The 22,091-nt window shown below is 34.8% G+C and overlaps 1 protein-coding gene across 4 annotated transcripts in view; it reads left to right on the top strand.

Annotated features, from left to right (window-relative positions):
- Window positions 1-22,091, top strand: part of GALNT13 (polypeptide N-acetylgalactosaminyltransferase 13) — a 579,203-nt gene that overhangs the window by 246,422 nt on the left and 310,690 nt on the right. For all 4 annotated transcript variants that reach the window (XM_029934560.1, XM_029934559.1, XM_029934558.1 and 1 more), the window contains exon 4: window positions 10,382-10,550. In XM_029934560.1, coding sequence (XP_029790420.1) covers window positions 10,382-10,550 — 169 coding nt within the window. The remainder of the gene's footprint in view (window positions 1-10,381; window positions 10,551-22,091) is intronic.

Here is a 22,091-nt window from a genome sequence, read left to right as displayed (position 1 = left end):
GGCTTTGCCTTGTCTTCTGCTATTGGCTAGCTCGGTGGCCATGACCATATCAACTGTAGTGAGAAGTTCATGTCAGACCTCAGCATAGCCTTCCCTTGCGTTATGGTTATCCTGGCCTACTAGTATCTTTTCCATTGAGTAAACACTTGGATTAGGTGAAAACAGGCACTGAAAGCTATAGGACAGATAATTTCACACATTTGATTTTGAGAGGTTCCTCTGAAGTGGAAGCCTTTGCTGGAAGATAATATAGGACAGAACTATCAATATTCTGAGCTATATTTAAGGGGACCACCCATATACTTTACCAGAGCCTCTTGTCATCCACTTTCTAATCAGATTCTTTTAAATGTCTTACCAGTGGCCCTACCTGTCACCTATTGCTCACAGACTAGTATAGACCCCTACTTCAAGCCATCTCTCCCCTTCATGCTGGGTAAGGGGTGAGTGGGCAAACTAAGTATATTTTTGCAAATGTGATGAATCATATGTGTGATGGTAAGTCAACTGCTGAGAGTTTATCACTGTGTATCTTAGGAACAATTTATCCTGAAGGTTGAACTATGTAAGGGACTTCTTAAAATGACCATTGTTTGGGCACCTGAATGGCTCAGTCAGTTGAGCATTGACTCTTGCTTTTGGCTCAGGTCGTGATCCCAGGTTGTGGGTTGGAGCCTAACATCTGGCTCTATGCTGAGCATGGACCCTGCTTAGGATTCTCTCTCTTTCTCTCGTTCTCTCTCTTCCTCCCTCCCTCTCCTTCTGGCTCTCTCTCCATTCACAGTCTCTCATTTAAAATAATAATAATAAAATAAAAACAAATAAATTACAATGACTATTGTTCCACTCAAAATGTGCCTTTACAAAGGCTTCTTAAAGCAGCTGTCAGCCCAAATTATACTTTTGTTTCCAAAGAATTTTTTTTTTTTTTGCATTGTAGGCGGGGGTAGGAGGAATGGATTTCTTACTTAAAGCTGAAACTAGGGCTATTACTAGAACCATTGCAAGACGAGGGCCTTTTAAATACTTTTAATGAGGAAGCTCATTCTTAATGTAGAAGGAAATAATTTCACATTTCAGCATTATTTTATTACCTTAGTGAACACTGAACACTTTAAACATTGAGCCAGTTGTTTCCAAGAAACATTTATGACTGTAACATGTGCCAAACAACCTCTTACTGTAGGTAAGAATAGCACTGGCTTAATAGATGTGTAGAATGTTTTGTAAGGATAACTGTGAAAAAAAAGAGTAAAACGTTTTATGCTAATGTAAGAATTTGCTTTTTCCTAAAAAGAAACCAAGAATATTGCTACTTATCCTTGATCAACTACTAAATGCTTTCCTTATCTATAAATCATAGTGAACTTCCTGTGAAGAACTTTCCTGCTAGAAAAAAAACATAATTCCTTATGGGTGATCCTCTACCCATTTGTCAGCTTATGTACATTGAGAAACTTTCTTTCCTTCAGGAACTCCACCCAACACTAATCCCTCTGTTTTGATGCTCCCAACCATCTACTGACTTTCCTTTGTACCTGTCATGTCATAGCAAGTTATGGCTGTCTTCAGTGAAGCCAGATTTCTGATTCATATGTGACTGGAATCACCTTATGAGGTGATAAACTGATTTAGAAAATACAGATAATGCTGAAGAAAGCATATAAAAGCTCCTGGGATGAACCATGGATAATCTTCACTGGTGACATGTGCATATACGGCATGTGACTTATTTTTTTATAGAAATAGGCTATTTTGTGACATTGTTTCATGATCCTCTTCTCTCATTATTATTTTCTTAAAGTTTACTTACTTATTTTGACACAGACAGAAAGCGTGCAGCAGGGAAGGGGCAGAGAGAAAGGGAGAAAGAGAAATTTCAAGAATTTCAGATGTGGGGCAAACTCACAAACCAAGTCAAAATCAAGAGTAGGAAACTTAACCTAGTGAGCCACCCAGTCTCTCCTCCTTATTTCTCATTTAATATGAATAGCATGAACATCTTCTCAAATAATATGAATATCTTCCATATCATTGAATACTTTTTATAGGAAATTTTTATTTACTACATAGTTTTCTTTGTATATACAGTTTATAGTATTTATGGTGTATGTATATACACATGTATTGATACATATATACAGAGATAGAGAGAGACTATAGATTTATTTTCACTTACATGTACAAACACAATATTACTTTAATCATCTATGTAGGTAAAATCTTGGAATATATATAAAGAATATTTAGAATATATATTCTAAGGAAGGCTATATATTTAATATATTTATTTATAGTTTATTTTGAATATTTAATATTTAATTATTATAATATCTAATATATATTAAAAGATATAATTAAAAGTCATAATTTATAAGCTGTGCTTCATTTTCTTGTATAGAACATCATAGGAAGGTTTGATATGGGCCTCCACTCTAGTACTTATGTGCATTGGCATAAAGCATTAATTCAAACAATGCTGTGAAGTTATTTAAATATTCCATAGAAGAGGAAATTACAGAGTAACCGGTCTATGATTTTTTTTAAAGTTTATTTTATTTTGGGAGAGAGAGAACACACATACACATGAGTGAGGAGGGAAGGCGTTGAGAGAGAGGGAGAGAGAACCCCAAGCAGGCTCCTTGCTGCAGCATGGAGCCCAACACAGGGCCCCACATGGGGTTCCATTGCACAAACCATTAGATTATGACCTGAGTCTAAATCAAGAGTCAGATTTAATTTAACCAACTGAGCCACTCAAGCACTTCTGTTCCATTACTTTAAGGCTTAGAGCTGCTGATATTTAAACAGCCATACTTTGTATTGAGTTACTATTGAGAATCATTTGTAATAGTTAGACAAACTGTTATTAAAAGTTACCATTGGGGATTGAAAATAAATCAATCAAACATTTGCTTTATTTAAATGGTGATGTCTTTAACTATCTGCTTAGAATCTTATTTGTGATCTAATTAAAACCCCTTACAGACAAAGTCTTCATACGTTTTAATTGTGTGCCACTATCCAAAATTTTTGAGCTTGTTCTAATGTATGTAAATTTATTTATATTGTACAAATTATAAAACCAAAATAGTGAGGACTAATTTTTTAATATAAAAATAAACTAAAGGTTTTATATTTTTCAAATACCATAATGGATACTTTTATGTATCTCAGATGAGGAAAACCTGTATTTTAAATACTCTGTTCATCAGTCTTTCTACAGAACTAGATTGTCTCAAAATTTTCTTCTGCATTTTTTCAACTTATTTACTGATTGAATGAAAAGTACCAGACACTGAGTTGAGACAGAATGCACTGGTGAATCTTCATAAAATAAAAGGGAAAGAATGAAAAGTATGAATAAAAATAACACTACAAAGTCCAAAATCCCAAACTTTTTACAAAATAGGGTTGATTTTTTAAATATAAATTATGCAACATAATTACCTGGTCAGTGGTTGTCCGTCAAGTAGTGATTCACAAACCCACGTACTGCCTTCCGGTGATGGCCCTGCTGTTTCAACATGGCTTCCAGAATTGCTGCAATGAGAGAAAGAACATGGAGAATCACACATGGGAAGTTTTTATATACACTTGGACTTGACTCATATCATTTCAGTCATCAGTTACAAGACCACATTTAACTGCAGGAGAGACTGGGGAATGTGTGTCCAGACAGGAGAGAAAATGGGCTCAATAGTTAGACTCTTTGCTGTAACATATAAGCAAACAAGTAGTGGTAATGTAGTGTTATAAAAAAATAATGGAATAAAGTAAAAGAGCTATGCAATCATAGAGGAGAGAAAAATTGCCTTTCCTTAAAGTTCAAACTGATGAACAGGGACTATTTTGGTCATCAGATATAGAAGGAACTTTCTGGCCAAAGGTATATATGGAAAGTCAGAGACGATAAAAAGAATAATTCCTATATAGCAATATAGCATGGTTAATATGTAAGTTCTTCATTAAACTCCTGCCGCCTTTTCAAAACAAATCTACAAGGATGTTTGCATAAGGAAGAATATTAGCTGAGTCATGGTTTGTAATAAAAATTATGGAAACAGCATGATGTTCAATGAAAAAGGATCTGTTAAATAAATAATGGTATGTCCAAGCTGTGGCATATTTTGTAGCTGATAGAAAACAGATATGTGTTCATATATTTATTTAGAAAGATTCCCACTATTGCATTTTATATGATAAAAATTATTATAATAAGGATAATGACAAATGAAAAGATAAACTTAGAGTGCATGCATTATTCTATTTTAAATATATAAGTATGTTTCTGCATAGATTAGAGTTAATCATCCAGGCAGTCGTTTCATTATTTTTGCATAGTGCCCGCCTACCTCCCACCCTCTGTCTGTTTGACTCTTGTCTTTGTCTATTTCTATAATCTTTCTTCTTTCTTTCTTCTTTTCTTTAAATGAGCATGTGTTATTTTTATTTATTATAAAATAATAAAATAAAAATAATGTTTTTTAAATTTAAAAATAAGTGAAAGTTTGGAATCAGCATTCCCTTGGTTCTGCAGATGATCTCTCATTTAGCTAGCTGGTAAAAATACTACCTCATTAATATCTAACAAAGTACACTCCTGGGAAACAGTAGCTCATGTCTGCTGGACTTAATCCAGTCAGAGCTAACTTGTTGCAACTTTCTTGCCACATAAACATCTAGTTACTGAATGGTAATGGACACAAATCATAACACCACATATGGCTAGGATAAAAAATAAAGATATTATTGTCAGATGTGTCAGATTTATAAAAATTGTATATAATTCTTTTTCAAAGAGATAGTGAGTAAATTGCCATTTATTTATACATTAAATAGAATACATTAAGTTGTTTAATATATTAAGCTATGTGTTATAATATCACTACTATAATATTCATATTTGAAGAATAGGGATATGTTATTATTTCTAATGGAAAGGGGCCTAAATAATTAGATATAAAATTCCTTGTTCCTAAATAAGAATTACCCTTGACAAATGCAAGGTTTTTAGATTGGCAAAGGAGCATGGTTTAGGGAACCCTGTGTGGGAGGCAGAAATGGTTTGGTCCCAGTGCTGGGTTGAGATTCTCCTCTCTGACTCCACCCTAACACGTTCATGATTGACAAGACAGAAAACATGGTCTTAGAGAAACTGCTTTATTAGCAATGGAGTGTAACTATTCAGATGAGAAAGACTAAACATCAGGGTTTTAAATTTATTAGAGTTGACAAATAGGTAGTGAAAACAGTGAGAGAAAAGCTACCATGTTCCCCAAAAGAAAGCTTTTAAAGCAAATATACAGAAATTAACATATTGAGCAAATTTGAGAATAGAAATATAATTTGAAGTAATATCCTGGAGATCATGGCATGTGGAATAACATTAGATTTTGGTTCAATATTATGCTTTTACCACTATACATCATGTATTAATTACTGTGTTTTTCAACACACATACACAGACATATGTAATGATTCTACTTTTATACTTCTGCAAGCTTTACAATGTCATTTTAAATGAAGTTAACTATTACTTTTTAATGATATCACCATATAATTAGGAATAAAATAACTTATAGCACAGCATATTATTTTTCCAGTCTAAACCAGCTTTGGAATTGGGGCATTTCCATTCATGTTCAGATTAATAACCATGAAATCATAATGTAGATGTTGTTGCCTTTTATTACATTTGCCTGTTAGAGCAGAAAGTTAAAAAAATAGTTTTTTTGAGAGAGAGAGACAGCATGAGCAGGGGAGGGTCAGAGAGAGGGAGACACAGAATCTGAAGCAGGCTCCAGGCTCTGAGCTGTCAACACAGAGCCCGACGTGGGACTTAAACCCACAAACCCTGAGATCATGACATGAGCCCAAGCCAGATGCTCAACCGACTGAGCCACCCAGGCATCCCTAGGAGTTGCTTTTTAAATAGATTGCAGACCAGCCTCATACTCAATTGCTTAGTCTTTCCCATTTCCTATTTATATTGTTTGAAGAAAAAATACTGTTTTATTTTCCTAGCCAGATGCATTCTTCCAAGAAAGACCCAGAAAAACAAAAGGCTAGTTCAACATTGTAATTACTTAGCATGCTTTTTACTTGAACAAGATGAAACACACCAGTAGGTCTGCTTAAGGAAAAGAAAAAAAAATTTATAAAATGTCAACTATGCATTCATTAGAGGCTATTATAGAAAAATGTTTAACTTTAGGGAGGAGACATTTAACCTGATACACATTAAGTTGTTATCTATTCTCTGCTGAGAAAATGAGAATAATTAAGGAGAGTGTTTATATGTGCTTGCTAACTGGTTCTAGGTGTAAGGATACTCTTTATGAGAATTTTTTTTTGATGATAATTCCATAACATGATCACACATACTCTACCACTGACAAAATTGTCATCCTCAGAGTGCTAAGCAAAGCAAATGACTACAACTTTGAATAAACTGCAAAACCCAAATAGTTTTGTGTGTCTTACCTTGATCTTCATGCCCTAAGATACAGCTGAGTACCATGTCTTTTCCACAGAGAATAAATGTTAACCCTGTTAGCTTCTGAGACTTGGAGCATTATGTTGACCGTGGTACATTTTTCTGCAATGGGATACACTTTTGTCGGAGTACAGAGAGGGCATTTAAAACAACTATGATTGGTGAATTTCTTTCTTAATTTCTGAAAACTCTTAACCTCAAATTTTTAAATCACTTTTCATTTTTTGGAAAATATTTCAAAATTTCAATTAACAAAATTATTTTGAAATGTGATTCTTTTAATGTTATTTTTCTTAGTTTTTCCCTTGAGCTCTCTGCTCGGTTTTTAAAATATCAGCTATATATGTGTGTATTTTTTTATATTGTGTTACTTTTTAAAAAGTCTTCTCTCTTCCCATACTGCCATCATTTTTATGAGAAAACATTAACTTTAAATGGTGCATTCTCATTCTTTTCTTTTCAATTACCTTACTCCAGTCCTGTGACCTTGCCTGATTATTGAATTGAATAATTGAAACTTGCTGGTAGCATGGTACCTGGTTATATTCAACCCAGAAAGGAATTCCAAAGGTATTAAGGATAGAAACAAAATAAAAAGTTTGAGTATACATGATGACAAAGAAAATGAAAATGTATTACATTGAAAACTTAAAAAAAAACTTTCTTAAGAATTTTATGCCATTTCTCTAAATCAGAGATGGTAGGCCATATATGAGCTATAATCCAACAGCTGGTGACAGCAATGGTATTTAAATGTATATGTGTTATTACTAAAACAGTGAAATTTTAAAAAATGCAGATTGAAATCCTAAGATATAATATTTTGCCTAACACTTGGGGGAAAAGATACTACACAATGCTGGCAATAGTATGGAGAAAGTAGTACTCTGATTTTCTGCAACCGGGAGTGCCAACTGGCAACCTTTTGGGGGTCAATTTGAAATTACATGTTTAAGTCCAAATATTGCATACTTTTGACTCAGCAATTTTGTTTATAAATGTACCATGCATGCATAGGAACACATGCATGCAACAATGTATGTACAAAAGTATTTGCTGAGCTTTGGCTCTAGAATCAAACATACCTGAGTTGAAATCACCACTTCATTACTTTCTAGATATGGGAACATGGCAAGTTACATAGCATGTCTAGATTTCCTTGTCCTTTGAGTATTAAATGAAATGATATCTATAAATGTGTAACAAAGGGTGTAAGACCTTAAAAGATGTTTTTACTCCTTGTAGTGATGACAATATTGTTATAAATATTATGTAGCATCCCTTATAATAGTAAATATCTGAAAAGAGTCCAATTATTCATCAACCTAATAAACTTAGGTTCACTGAATACAATACAACATAGTTACTAAGAAGAAGATCAATCTACATGGACGTAGAGACAAGAAATACTTTGAAAAAAAATTCCATTTATTTATTTTTGAAAGACAGAGATTGAGCACAAGTGGGGGAAGGACAGAGAGAGAATGAAACACAGAATCCAAAGTAGGCTCCAGACTCTGAGCTTTCAATACAGAGCCCCACGTGGGACTCAGACTCACAAACCATGAAATCATGACATGAGCCTGAGATCATGCATGACCTGAGCCAAAGTCAGACATTTAACCAACTGAGCCACCCAGGCTACCTGAAAAAATAAAAACTTTAATAATATTATTCTTTGTGGGTGAAAAGACACAGTAATATATTTTTCTACTTTATATCACCCAAGGGAAAAAGAGGAAAAGAATATGAACCAACATGTTAACAGTGATTATGTCTGGGAAGTGGAATAATGGGGCACTTTAATTGTTTTCTCTATCATATATTTGACATATTTTATTCTTTTAAAATCATTCCTTAGTCAAAAAATTATCAGAAATAAATTAATATATATGATTATATTCTTTATTTGAACCTACAGAACTTTATTTTTTACAGAAATTTATCTTTAACACTTTTTGTGGAATCAATACTTAAAGAAGAAATCCTAGAAATGGAAGATACCTCAATACTTATCCAAGTCCAGCATCTCAGAAAGAGCCAAAATTCATTGAATACCAACTCTACCAACTTAATCTGATGTTAGAGATAATAAGCTTACTAACTCCCAAAATACTACTATCTCAAATAAAATGTGCTTCTTTATAAAATTCCTGTCATCACTTCTATTTTTGCTTCATTAAGTGAATGAGACTCTTTATAAACTATTTTAAAATGACAGATTTTAAAATAGTTTGAGGTTGAAACATATATCCTTTTTTAAAAAATTTTCTCAATTGTTACTATTTTTCTGTATATCAAAGGATTTCCAGGCTTATCACCTTCTTGGTACCCATATCCAAAGGTTCTTTGCAATGCCTATTCTCTTTTATAGTCCGATTCATGCCATTCCACTCAGGATAATCTTTCAAAGAGAATATTAAACTTGGTGATTCAACGGTATATTAGAACTAGTAATATCCAGCTTGATATATCTATGAATGTCAAGTCAAACATTCCCTTATGTTCTAGATTTCAATCCTATTCTGTTATTTGAAATTATATTTTTATGAAAGGTTATCATTTATAAATTATTTTCATAGGCTTTATATCTTTTACAGTTTTTATACTTTTAATGGTAGTCTGGATCCAAACATTTGCCTTTTTAAGTAATGAGGGAACCAATTTCAGTAAGATTAATGTGTTAGGAGCTATAATATGGCAACATATTGGAAGAGTCAAGATCAGCCTTCCTTTGATTTTAACTTAATTTAACATCATTTATGAAGAGTAAATTAAGGTTACATTAGGATTGACTGGAACTTTTTCTTATTACATTTTTACATACATCCATACATATATACATACATATATGTGCAAACAGACACACACACACACACACACACACACACACACACACACACACATTGAAGCATGCATTTTGGAGCAAGAAGGAACATTAGTGTAGTGATATCTTGAAGAATATGACCACAACATTAGCCTGTATGTGGAATCCTGAGTTCTCTTAATAATTTTTTAAATACTTATTTGTTTCTGAGAGACAGAGAGAGATGAGTGTGAGTGGGGGAGGGACAGAGAGAGAGGGAGACACAGAATCCAAAGCAGGCTCCAGGCTCGGAACTGTCAGCACAGAGCCCTACGCGAACTTGGACTTACAAACCGTGAGATCATGATCTGAGCTGAAGTGGGACAATAAACCTACTGAGCTATGCAGGTGCCCCCTGAGTTCTCTTAATAAACAGTGAGCCCAGAATACTGTTGTGAAGTTCCTGTTATGGAGCACGATATGTCTGAATCTAACTTGGCATTTGAAATTATATGGCACTACTGTGAATGTTTTCTGACTTTTTGAAAATGCTTTGACAGAGAAATCAAATTGCATTTGGGACGAAATATTCTAGACCTTGCTTGCTTTTATAAAGATGTAGTGGCAGTAGATATGTCAGATAGCAGACCACCGAAAAGGATGCGAACACAAATTTATCTTGGTATATTTTCAAAAATTCTCTTTTATTTTGCTCGTTTTGTTCTGCCTAGTACCCAAGTTCATCCCTTCTCTAATAATTTTATATTAAAAACTATGACAAAGAAGTTTTAAATTTTGGTGTTTTGTATTGCTGAACTATCAAGTCTTAATGATTAGCCAGATTGTATAATAAGTCTAGATTTAAAAGACAGCATGCAGCACTGAGATAATGAATTAAAATATGTTGCTTCATTAGCGTAGTGTATGGTTTGTAAGTAAGCAATAAAGACTTGATGATTATATTATTAAGCCAGTATATAAATAATAGGCTTCAGACTCGAATCAACACGAGTTTATTTATTCAGTTCATTATCTGTGTGTTTGTATGTGTGTGTGTACCTATGTGTGTCTTACAGCTGTTATTTCAAGAAACCAAGAAGGGCCAGGAGAAATGGGAAAGGCTGTGCTGATTCCTAAAGATGACCAGGAGAAAATGAAAGAACTATTTAAAATCAATCAGTTTAACCTTATGGCCAGTGATTTGATTGCCCTTAACAGAAGTCTACCGGATGTAAGATTAGAAGGGTGAGTTTATATGTGTTATATATTCTTATACATTAGTAATCTCCATATCTCACTGTAGCTTAGAACTTCTAGAACTCGGTTTCGGAATACCTGTGCTGTAGTGGTAAGGTACTGTGTTTGCATATGATGTGAAATATAAACCAGTTTCTTCTCTAGCAGAGCAGAATATTTTACTTACAAAGACATCGGGGGATACACAAATCTAACAGGTTTCTCTTCATGATATGCTTTTTTGTTTTGCTTTGCTCTATCTTGCCAAATACTGAGTAAACAGGAATTTTGATAGGTTATGTGCTTGCCTGTGTAGAAAGCTCTTATACTTCATTTTTGAAAATTACATCCTTTGCTATTTCCAGTGTAAAAATGGCCAGTTGCCTGTATGATTCTTTGACCTTTTAAACATTATTTATTATGGATTCCAGCAATTTATGGTATTATTTATAATTAGAATGCTCAATTATCAGCCAGGGAAGAAATATTCACTTGGAAATAATAATACTGCATGCAAAATGATGTTGAAAAACTCCACTTGTTTGTGATTAACTGGAAGTCATGCTCTAGATAGTTGAGCATATTTTAAATCGATGTAATAAAAATCAGAATATTTAGTGGCAGTATTGTCATCTGATAATATAGTCCTTAGACATTAGGACTATAGGTCCTGAGACATTAGAAAATATACAAGTTTACAGATATGTTGCAGAACACATTTCTATGTAAATAGAAGTTGTTCTTTAAGGCGTCTAATGGCTTTCTCCACATAAAATAAAATCACAGTTAATGCAAATAAAGTTTGCCACCTATAATCAGTTGTATTACATTAGTAATATAGCAATGTTAACATCATATTTATTAAATCTCATTTTTTCCTTTCTAAATTACTTCAAAAAAGACCAAAGTGAAGTCACCAAATCTCATTGAGATGGTCGGGCTAGATTGTCAGAAGGTTCATTTGATAGCTGAGTACTGGTTTTGTACATCCTTGTTTGCTTTTGAAATGTCTCTCAAAAAAACCCATAAATAATTATATATTATGTAAATTTTTGGTCTCAACCAAATGCCTAACACATTGAAAATTACATTTGTGCGTCTCAAAGACCTATAGAGTTTTACAGGTAATTATGTCTATGTTTGTATATTTGTTTGTACATAGTCACATTTGTATTTTTAAAGACATACAGTAAGCTTATTCTTCTAAATAATTTTGAAACATTTTAGATGCTAAGCTTATACCATAATATTTATGCATTCCTTACTTTGTTTTATATACTGTGTTATAATAAAATGGATAAAGGTGTTACCTTTTCAGGAAAAACATATAAACACTATTTCAAACTTTTAAGAAATCTTTACTTTCAATTATCAGAACATAAATTTTATATCAGATCTGGGATACTTAACAACTGCTTTAGAATAGAGCTGTCACTTTAAAAAAAAGGAGAAGGAAAAATATTCATTGAGTATCATTTAAAATATTTGTGGCCAATGGCATTTCTTCTTTTTTGAATCACTTAATAAATTAAGTGCTTGAGTAATTATGCCTTAAAACATGGAAAAATTCAACTATTTAAAATGGATAATTCAAATGGATTACTGTAAATATTATACAAAATACAGTATTCACTGTGGTTGTTTTTATTTATTTATTTTGTGTGTGTGTGTGAGTTAGACACATCATTATTACAAGAATTTCTAAACACCATGAGCCTTTTTTTAAGTCAAGGGGTTATTGATGTATAAGATTATATTTGTTTCGGGTATACAACATAGTGATTTTATATTTGTGTATGCTGTGAAATGATCACCGCAATCAGTATAGTTAACATCCCTCACCACACAGTGTTTTTTTCTTGTAATGAACACTTTTAAGATTTACTCTCTCATCGTCTTATTACAACATTGTATTATTGACAGTAGTCATCATGCTGTACATTATATCCCCATGACTTACTTATTTTATAACTGGGAGTCTGTACCTCTTGACCTCACTCACCCATTTCTCCCAGCCCCCAAACATCCTCCCCTCTTGTAGCCAGTCTGTTCTCTGTATCAGTTTGTTTCTTAGATTCTCTCTGTAGGTGAAAACACACAATATGTTTCTTTTTCTACCTAACTTATTTTACTCAGCATTATACCCTCAAGGTCCATCCATATTGTTGCAAATGGCAAAAATTAATGATTTTTCATGGCTGGGTATTCCATTGTATATATACCACTTCTTTATTCATTTATCCATTGATGAAAACTTGGGATATTTCCATACCTTGGCTATTGCAAATAATGCTGCAATGAATATAAGGGTGCATATGTGACTTCAGATTTGTGTTTCTGTCTTCTTTGCATAAATACTCAGAAAAGAAATTTCTGGATCAAATGGTATTCCTATCTTTAATATTTTAAGGAAACTTCATACTGTTTTCCATAATGGCTCCACCAATTTATATTCCCACCAACAGTGCACAAGACTCTCTCTCTCTTTTTTTTTTTTTGTACATTTTGCCAACACTTATTTCTTGTCTTTTTAATATTAGCCATTCTGACAGGTGTGAGGTGATGTCTCATTGAGGTTTTGATTTCCATTGATTAGTGGTATTAGACTTGTTTTCATGTGCCTGTTGGCCATCTGTATGTCATTTGGGGGAAAATGTGTGTACATATCCTCTGCTCATTTTTAAATTGGATTATTTGTTTTATTGTTGCTGAGTTTTATGAATTCCTTATATATTTTGAATATTAACCTATGATCATATATGTGATTTTCAAATATCTTCATTCATTCAGTAGATGGGCATTTCATTTTGTTTATGGTTTTCTTTGCAGTGCAGAACAAATTTAGTTTGTTACAGTCAGACTCGTTTATTTTTACTTTTCTTGTTTTTGACTTTGGAACCAGATCCAAAATATCATCACCAAGATAGATGTCAAGAAGCTGACTTCCTCTGTTTTCTTCTAAGAGTTTTATGGTTTCAGGCCTTTAATCCATTTTGAGTTAATTTGTGTGTATGGTATAAGATAGTGGTCTAATTTCATTCTGTTGCTTGTTTCTGTCAGATTTTTCTAACGCCATTTGTCTTTTCTTCAATTTATGTTCTTGCCTTCTTTTTTGCCTTCTTTCTGCACTGCAAAGAAAACCATAAAGAAAATGAAATGAAATGTTGTAAATTAATTGGCCACTATGTGCATGGATTTATTTGGGGGCTCCCTATTCTGTTCCATTGATTTCTGCATCTGTTTTTATGCCAATACCATATTGTTTGATTACTAAAACTTTGTAATATACTTTGAAATCAGGGAGCATGATGCCTCCAGCTTATTTCTTCTTTCCAAATATTGCTTTGGCTCTTTGTGATCTTTTGTGGTTCCATACAAATTTTAGGATTGTGTGTTCTGTTTCTCTGAAAAAAGCTATTGTAGTTTTGAATAGGGCTTGCATTAAATCTGTAGATTACTTTGAGTAACGTATTCATCTTCCTCCCCCTCCTTAGCTTCTTCCGTTTCTCCCATCTCCCACCCTTCCTCCCCTCCTTCCTTTCTCCTCTTCCCCTCCTCCAACTTCTTTACTAATTGCTTTGGTTAGGAGTTCCAGTCCTATGTGGAATAAAAGTGGTGAGAATGGGAATTTTTGTCATTTTCTTGATATAGAGGAACAGTTTTTCACCACTGACTGTATTCTGTATGAGCTGGTCATATATTATCTTTTATATGTTGAGGTATGTTCACTCTGTACCGACTCTTTTGAGATTTTTTATTTTAACTGGATATTTAATTTTGTCAAATGTTTTTTCTGCATCTATGAGATGGTTGTGTGATTTTTATCCCTTATTTTGTTAATTGGTGTGTCATATTGATTAATTTGCAGTTGAAGCATCCTTGCATCCCAATAATAAATCCTACTTAGTCATTATGCATAATCCTTTTAATATTGAATTGGGTTTGCTAATAATTATTGAGGATTTTTGCATTTATGCACATCTGGGGTGTTGGCCTATAATTTTCTTTTTTGTGGTGTTCTTATCTGGCTTTTGTCTTAGGGTAATGCTGGCCCTGTAAAATGAATTTGGATGTATTCATTCCTCCTCAGTTTTTTGGAAAGTATTTGAGAAGGATGATATTAAAATTCTGAATGTTTAGTAGAAAATACTAGTGAAGCCATCTGGTCTTGGACTTTCTTTTGTTGGAGGGTTTTTGATTATTAATTCAATCTCCTTACTAGTAATTGGTCTATTTAAATTTTGTTTCTTCATGATTCAGTCTTGGAAAGTTGCATGTTTCAGGAATTTATCTTTTCTAGGTTGTCCAATCTGGTGGTGTATTATTGTTCATAGTAGTCTCTTTTAATCCTTTATATTTCTGTGGTATCATTGTAACTTGTGCTCTTTCATTTCTTTTTTTTTTATTTGGTTCCTCTCTTTTTGTTGGTGAGTCTAGCTAAAGGTTTATCAATTTTGTTTACCTTTTTAAAGAACTGACTCTTTCACTGCTATCTTCTACTGCCTTTTAGTGTTTATTTCACTTGTTTTTGCTCTGATCTTTACTATTTCCTTCCTTGTTCTAAACTTATGCTTTGTTATTCTTTTCTTAGTTCTGTTTTGTGTACAACTAGACTGTTTGAGATTTTTCATTTATTGAGGTAGGCCTGTGTCACTATGAACTTCCTGTTTAGAACTGCTTTTGCTGCATCCTGTCTTAACCCGGGGCCGGGGACTGCTCGTCCGCAGGTCGCTTCCACCCCAGGCTGGAGCGCACTTGCAGGTGCCCTGGTGAGCTAGGTCACCAGGTCCAGGCACGCTGTCCCCGGCTTTGAGCGCGCCTCCCTTGCGGGTCCTTCACCTGAGGGATGGAGAGAAAAACAGGGCAGGAGGGAGAGACGCAAAGATTGAAGACAGCACACACCGTTTCCGATCAAGCCTCTGTCTCCTTTATTCTTCTTCTTCCCTATCCCAGAAAACACTTGTCTCTTAAATAGCGATTTGGGGCGGGGAACTGACCCGGATCGGTTACCAGGTAAACAGAGTCAAATGCATATCAAAAGAAGCGCCCAGACTTGCCTCTGCAAATGCTGGGAAGGGGGGAGTTAGCACTGAATAATCCAAAATGCGGTTTTGATCTTTTGTGCACCTTGGCCACTCTACGTCTGGCCCAGCATGACTGACGCCAAAATTATTTTGACCAGGAAATGGCAATCTCCAGCCTCCAGATGCAAACCTTGTTTACTGGTTCACTCCCTGGAGAGTGATAATCCTTGCCTGAGGCAGCCAGGAAACGTGGCGGCTCCCTACAGCATCCCATAGATTTTGATATATTTCCATTTACATCCTCCAAGATTTGTTTGTTTGTTTTAGTTCTCTTTTGATTTCTTCACTGACACATTAGTTGTTTAGTAGTATGTTGTTTTATCTCCACATATATTTTTTAAAGTTTAATTTATTTTGAGAGAGGAGGGAGGGGCAGAGAAAAAAGGAGAGAGAGAATCCCAACCTGAGTCTCACATGGGGCTCGATCTCACAAACTGTGAGATCATGATTGAGTCAAAGTCAAAAGTTGGTCATTTACCCAACAGAGCCATGCAGGGGCCCCAAATCTCCATATACTTAAAAATTTTTTTTCAGTCTTCTACTTTCAGACCAGTGTGGTTGAAAAGGAGCATGATATTATTTTAGTCTTGTTAAATATATTTAGACTTATTTGGTGGTCTAACATAGACTCTATCCTGGAGATCTATCCATGTGCATCTGACAATGTGTATTTTGCTGTTTTGGGTAGAATGTTATACAGTCCATCTGGTCTAATGTGTTGTTTAAAGCCAATATTTCCTTATTAACTTTATTTTTGGACAGTCTGTCCATTGATATAAGTAAGGCACTAAAAGCCCTACTCTTACTGCCTTGCTGTATTTCTCCCTTTAGGTTTGTTAATCTGTGCTCTTTATATTTAGATGCGTTTTCTATTGGGTGCATAGGTATTTATAAATGTTGTATCTTCTTGTTGGATTGATCCTTTATCACTATGTAATACCCTTCTTTGTCTTTTTATTATGGTCTTTGTTTTAAAATCTGTTTTGTGTGGAGGTGCCTGGGTGGTTCAGTCAGTTAAGTGACTGACACTTGATTTCTTCTCAGGTCATGATCCCAGAGTGGTGTGATTGAGCCCCGCACCAGGCTCTGTGCTGAGCATGGAGTTTGTTGATGATATTCCTTCTCTCTCTCTTTCTCTCTCTCTCCCTCCACCCCTCTCCTTCACTTATGCTATCTCTCTTTCTCTAAAATATCAATCAGTCAATCAAACAATCTGTGTTGTCTAAGTGTAGGTACTACAGTTTTCTTTTGATTTCCATTTGCATGAAACATCTTTTTCCACCCCTTTACTTTCAGTCTGTGTACGTTCCTACATCTGAAGTGAGTTTCTTATAGTTAGCATATAGATGGGTCTTATTTATTTCTTTGTTTATTTTAATCCATTCAGACAGTCTGTGTTTTTACATTGGAAAATTCAGTCCATTTACATTAAAGTAATAATTGATAGGTGCATACTAATTTCCATTTTGTTAATTGTTTTCTGTCCTGTACTTTTGAGGTTTTCCTTTTTTTCTTCCTTTTCTCTCTTCCCTTATGGTTTCATAACTCTTTAAAGTTATGCTTAGATTCTTTTCTCACTATCTTTCATATATCTTCTGAGGTTTTGGATTTGTGATTACCATAAGACTTACATATAACAGCCTATATAATCAATAGTCTATTTTAAGTTGACAGTGATGTAAGTCTGAACATATTCTAAAGCTACATTTTTACTGCTGGCCCACCCATGCATTTTTAATTTTCATGTCAAACTTTTTATTTTCATGAAAACTTAATTTGCATCTTTTTCTTTTGTGTATCCCTTAACTAATTATAGTTGTTTATACTACTTTTACCTTTTAACCATCATGCTGTCTTTATTAGCTTAATCCACTACCTTTCCTATATACTTATCTTTACCATCAAGATTTTTACTTTCATTTGTTTCCTTGTTCTCATTAGTGTTCTTTCTTTTCAACTTAAAGAAATCCCTTTAACATTTCTCATCAGGCTCCTATATAGTGGTGAGGAACTCGCTTAGATTTTGCTTGTTGGAAAACTATCTTTCTGTTAATGATAATCTTGCTAGGTAGAATATTTGTGGTTGGAAGTTTATCTTCCTTTCAGCTTTTTAAGTATATCCTGCCTCTCTTGGCCTGCGAAGGTACTGGTGAAAAATCTGCGGACAGTTTTGTGTTGGGGGATGGGTAAGGTTCTCTCATACATATCAAGTCCTTCTTTCTTTTGTGGCATTTAAGAGTTTTTTATCTTTAACTTTTGTTATTTTAACTATAATGTGTCTGGTGTTGATTTCTTCCAGTTCATTTGATTTAGAACTCATTGGATTTCCTGGATCTGGATATCTGTTTTATTCCCCAGGTTAGAGAAGTTTTCAGCGATTATTTCTTCAGATAAGTTGTCTTCCCCTTTCTCTCTTTATTCTCCTTCTGGGGCCCCTATAATGTAAATGTATTATTTGATGTTATCCTCTTGGCCTCTTAGGCTATCTTCACTTTTCTAAATTTTTCGTTTTGCTACTCTGCTTTGGTGAGTTCCACCCTGTCTTCCAGATCAATAATCCTTTTTCTACTTCATCTAGTCTGTTATTGAAACACTCTTATGTACTTTTAGTCCAGTTGTTTCATTCTTCAGCTCTGTGACTTCTGTTTAGTACTTTCTTATATTTTCTGTCTCTTTGTCAAAGTTCTCATTACGTCTCCTGGTTCATTGAACATCGTTATATCATTACATTGAAGTCTTTATCAGGTAAATTACTTATCTTCCTTTCATTAAGTCTTTTTCCCTAAAGTCTTTTTCTTTTATTTGGAACTTATTTATCTGTTTCATCATTTTCCTTGATTCTTTGTGTTTGTCCCCATGTAGTAGGAGAAACACTTACCTCTTCCAGTCTTGAAGGATTGGCTTTATGTATTAGATGAATCTTCTCCGTCAACCTTGCCCTAGCTCTTGGTTGTCGCTTGAATCTTTGAAATTGTCTAAATAGCTTGATTTGCTCTTGATAAGTCCCTCTTTTTGAGGTTGTATCAAGACCTGTCATTGTTTCAAAGCGAGAGATCTTAGGCACTAGTTTAAGGCTGATTGAAAACCGCACCCTCCAGTAGCAGCTTTTGAAGTAAGTTAATATATACAGCCTTGTAGAACTACAGTTACACACCCTGCTGGCCTCCAGATTGGGAGGTATTTCCTTGGCAACATTTGCAAAAATCAAAACTTCTAATGACTGTATAAACTTCTTTCTGGGAGGAACTAGCTGGCTGTAGCAGTCACCGGAGAGCACAAAGATGGCATCCCCTGACCTGTGTTCCTGAAGAGCAACTCTATGCCCTCTGTAGATATCTGCTGAGCCAGCAGCCTGCCCCTCAGACTAAAATGCTGGGACAAGCAAGTAGGCCTTTTCACAGAAGATTCAGGTGTTTCAGTCTTCTGTCTCTACTGTGCCCTTGGGTTATTAGCCTGCCAAAAACTGCCTCCTCAATTGTTTCAGTACCATAGTACCCCTCCTAGCCAACATAGATCAGCACCCAAGAGGTGTCCCCTGTATGGACAACGCACACCAGCCACCTTTAATGAGGCAATGGAGATCATGGGCTATGGCATTCCCACTAGTTTTGGTGATGCTGTGGGTAGTGCTGGGCCCAGGCAGGCCTGCCAGCTTCAGTGGGTCTAGGAGAGCCCTGGGGTGGGATGCACCTCCCAGTTGAAGCAAAGCCACTGAGAGTGCAGGGTTAAGACATCCTCTCTGGCACCAGCAAGATAGAAGGAGCGTTTAGAAAATGACCTCCATAATCACTGACACTTCTACTTAGAATGAGAGCCCCCAGATGGTACTCACTAGCCTCTCCATCTCCAGAGTCCCAACAGCCTCCTGCCTCTCCAGCAGACACTTTAAGATGAGCAAATGAATCTCTTTCACATACAGTATAGTGATGTTCAAACTGCTGGTTTTGCACTGGGTCCCAGGGTACCTGAGTATACATGTGATCCCTTTAAGTGTAGATTCTCAGAGTCCTACATCCCTTTGGGGTTTCTGGACCCACTTATATTGGTTTCCAAAGCCCGCCATTCTAGGACTTTGGCTCTTCAGTACAGGTCACAAGGGCCCGGACGCCTGGTGTGGAGCCTGAACCTCTTCAGGGAGAAACTCTGTATTTGTGAGATCTGATTATGACCAGATTGTGGATTGCTGATTGTGGGTTGCTATGCTGGGGTGAGGATTTTGGTGAGACCAAAGCCTCTGCCTCTCCTACCCGTCTTAATGTAACCCCATTATCCTTTGTTGTGGAGAAGCTGACAGCTAGTTTTCAGGTCTTTTTTTAGAGGGAATTAATCTATATGGAGCTGTAGACGTGGTGTGTCTTGCGGAGGACCAGCCCACACACCCCAGTCGAACGGTCCCCGAGTAGGTGGTTGGTGTCAGCAAAATATCTATAGGAAGGAAGACAGACAACATGAATGGTGGTAAAACCACACTTTACTAAGAAAATCAGTGTCTTTTATGCCATAGGGGTTTTACACATTTTTTTTTTCTCTTTAATGATTACAAAGCTTATGGTCCTTGAGAGAGTAAAAACATGCCCTGGGAAGGATCATTTTTTTATCACAGAAAAGAGAACAGCCATGAAAACAGAAGAAAAAAAAAAAAACAAGAATGAGGGAGTCTGTCTCTCAAAGAATCTTCTTTTCTTCAAGGTCCTTTAGCAGTTATGTCTGGGCAAGACACTTATCATCCAAGGGGTTAATTTTAGACAGAGGATTGTTTTTGCCCCAACAGCAGGCAGTGAGCTGGGAACATAAATAAAATAAGGGAAAGCAGGTGTCACTAACTGACCCAAGTTGCTTCAAAACTGAAAGGTATATGCCTTTATTGCTTTTGCAAAGCATTGAGAAAAATCCCAAATTTTTTCTCCTGCGCCCCGGAGGCATAGCATCCATGGTCGCTTAGGTAGATTCTCCTGTGTCCCGGAGGTCTGGCCATCAAAGGTCATTCTGCGGGAGGTTTTTTGGCCTGCTGGGCCCCAACAGTGTCTGTGGGAGGAAGTAAGCTGAGTGTCTTTTGTGTCACCATCTTGAACCACCTCCTGCTTACTGTGATTATTACTGCTTCAATTTTGAGATTTTTAAAATAGTCTGTGACATAATATTAATGCAATGAATACTTTTTTATTTTTATGTAGCACCATAATGTATGCTATCAGTAAGAAAATATAAATGCCATCCAAACTTTCTAGACAAATCATAAAATGTATGTAAGGCTTATTGGAGATATTTGCAAGTCATGTTGAATGACTCAGTTGTGTGACTGGGAAAGACTAATGTTGAAAAACGCATCATGAGTCACGTATCCAAACTGTTACGTTAAAAGATGTGAAAATCTGTCAATGCCCATTTAATGTTGAAAACATATTTTTTTTCAGTTTTGGTATTAGTTACAGTTCAATATCTGAGTATATCTTAAAGAGATATGAACACATTAAAGTAGCCTAGTGATGGGTGATAAATTATATTAAGGTGTACAAAATTGGTATTGAGAAACCATTTTTAAAAAGAACTTAATTTATTTTAGTGGAAAACTTGAATTGATATCTACTTACAAAGTATCTGAACAATACAAGCAGCGAATTCATTCAAATATCTCAGCATATTTTACTAGAATATACCCTTAAACTTGCCTGACTGAATTCAGAGATTATCCCAATAGTTTAATGTTGTGCTTGCTTTTAATATCCATCTACAAATATTTGAAGATATGTACAGAGCAAAAAATTAAGTAAATATCCAATGTTTTCACAAAGAAGAGACTAGATGAAAATGTTTTTTGTTTTTTTTTTTTTTTGGAAGTAATTGTAATGAAACACCAGGACACATTAGAGGAAACTTTTGGAAATTCCAGTCCTGGTGATGTTTGAATATTTACATTAAGTTACTTATTTATTGGATGTACTTAAAATATTAATATGTGTAATACATTTATATATATTCTAATTACTTGAACAAATAAAATGTTAGTATTAATAATAATTAATAATCATGGTAATAGGATATTTTAAGTGCAGATAAGGCTGAAGACCTTACTAAATATCTTACTTTCTTGAAGTCCCTCCATTTCTGGGATTCTTTTTGCATATATATAAATAAGCTTTTCATAAATAAAACTTTTTATTTATAAATTGAAAACATATATTTATATAAATATAAATAATGTCAGCTGCTGTGCCCCTCTCTCCTTTGGCCATCCTCCCAATAAAAAAGTGAAAGGTCATAAAATTCTAACTCATTCAGAATTTTGAGGAAAATGAATATTAACTTAATATGTTAATAGTCAGCATTAGGAATTTGCTACAATGTTTCTCAACAATTATGGTTCTAAGAGACTCAGTGGGTTAAGTGTCTGACATCAGCTCAGGTCATGATCTCAAGGTTCATGAGTTTGAGCCCCACATCAGGCTCTGTGCAGACAGCTTGGAGC

This window comes from Suricata suricatta, chromosome 3 (genome assembly GCF_006229205.1).
Source record: "Suricata suricatta isolate VVHF042 chromosome 3, meerkat_22Aug2017_6uvM2_HiC, whole genome shotgun sequence".
Taxonomy (NCBI): domain Eukaryota; kingdom Metazoa; phylum Chordata; class Mammalia; order Carnivora; family Herpestidae; genus Suricata; species Suricata suricatta.
This window is presented reverse-complemented; position numbering and strand designations above follow the sequence as displayed.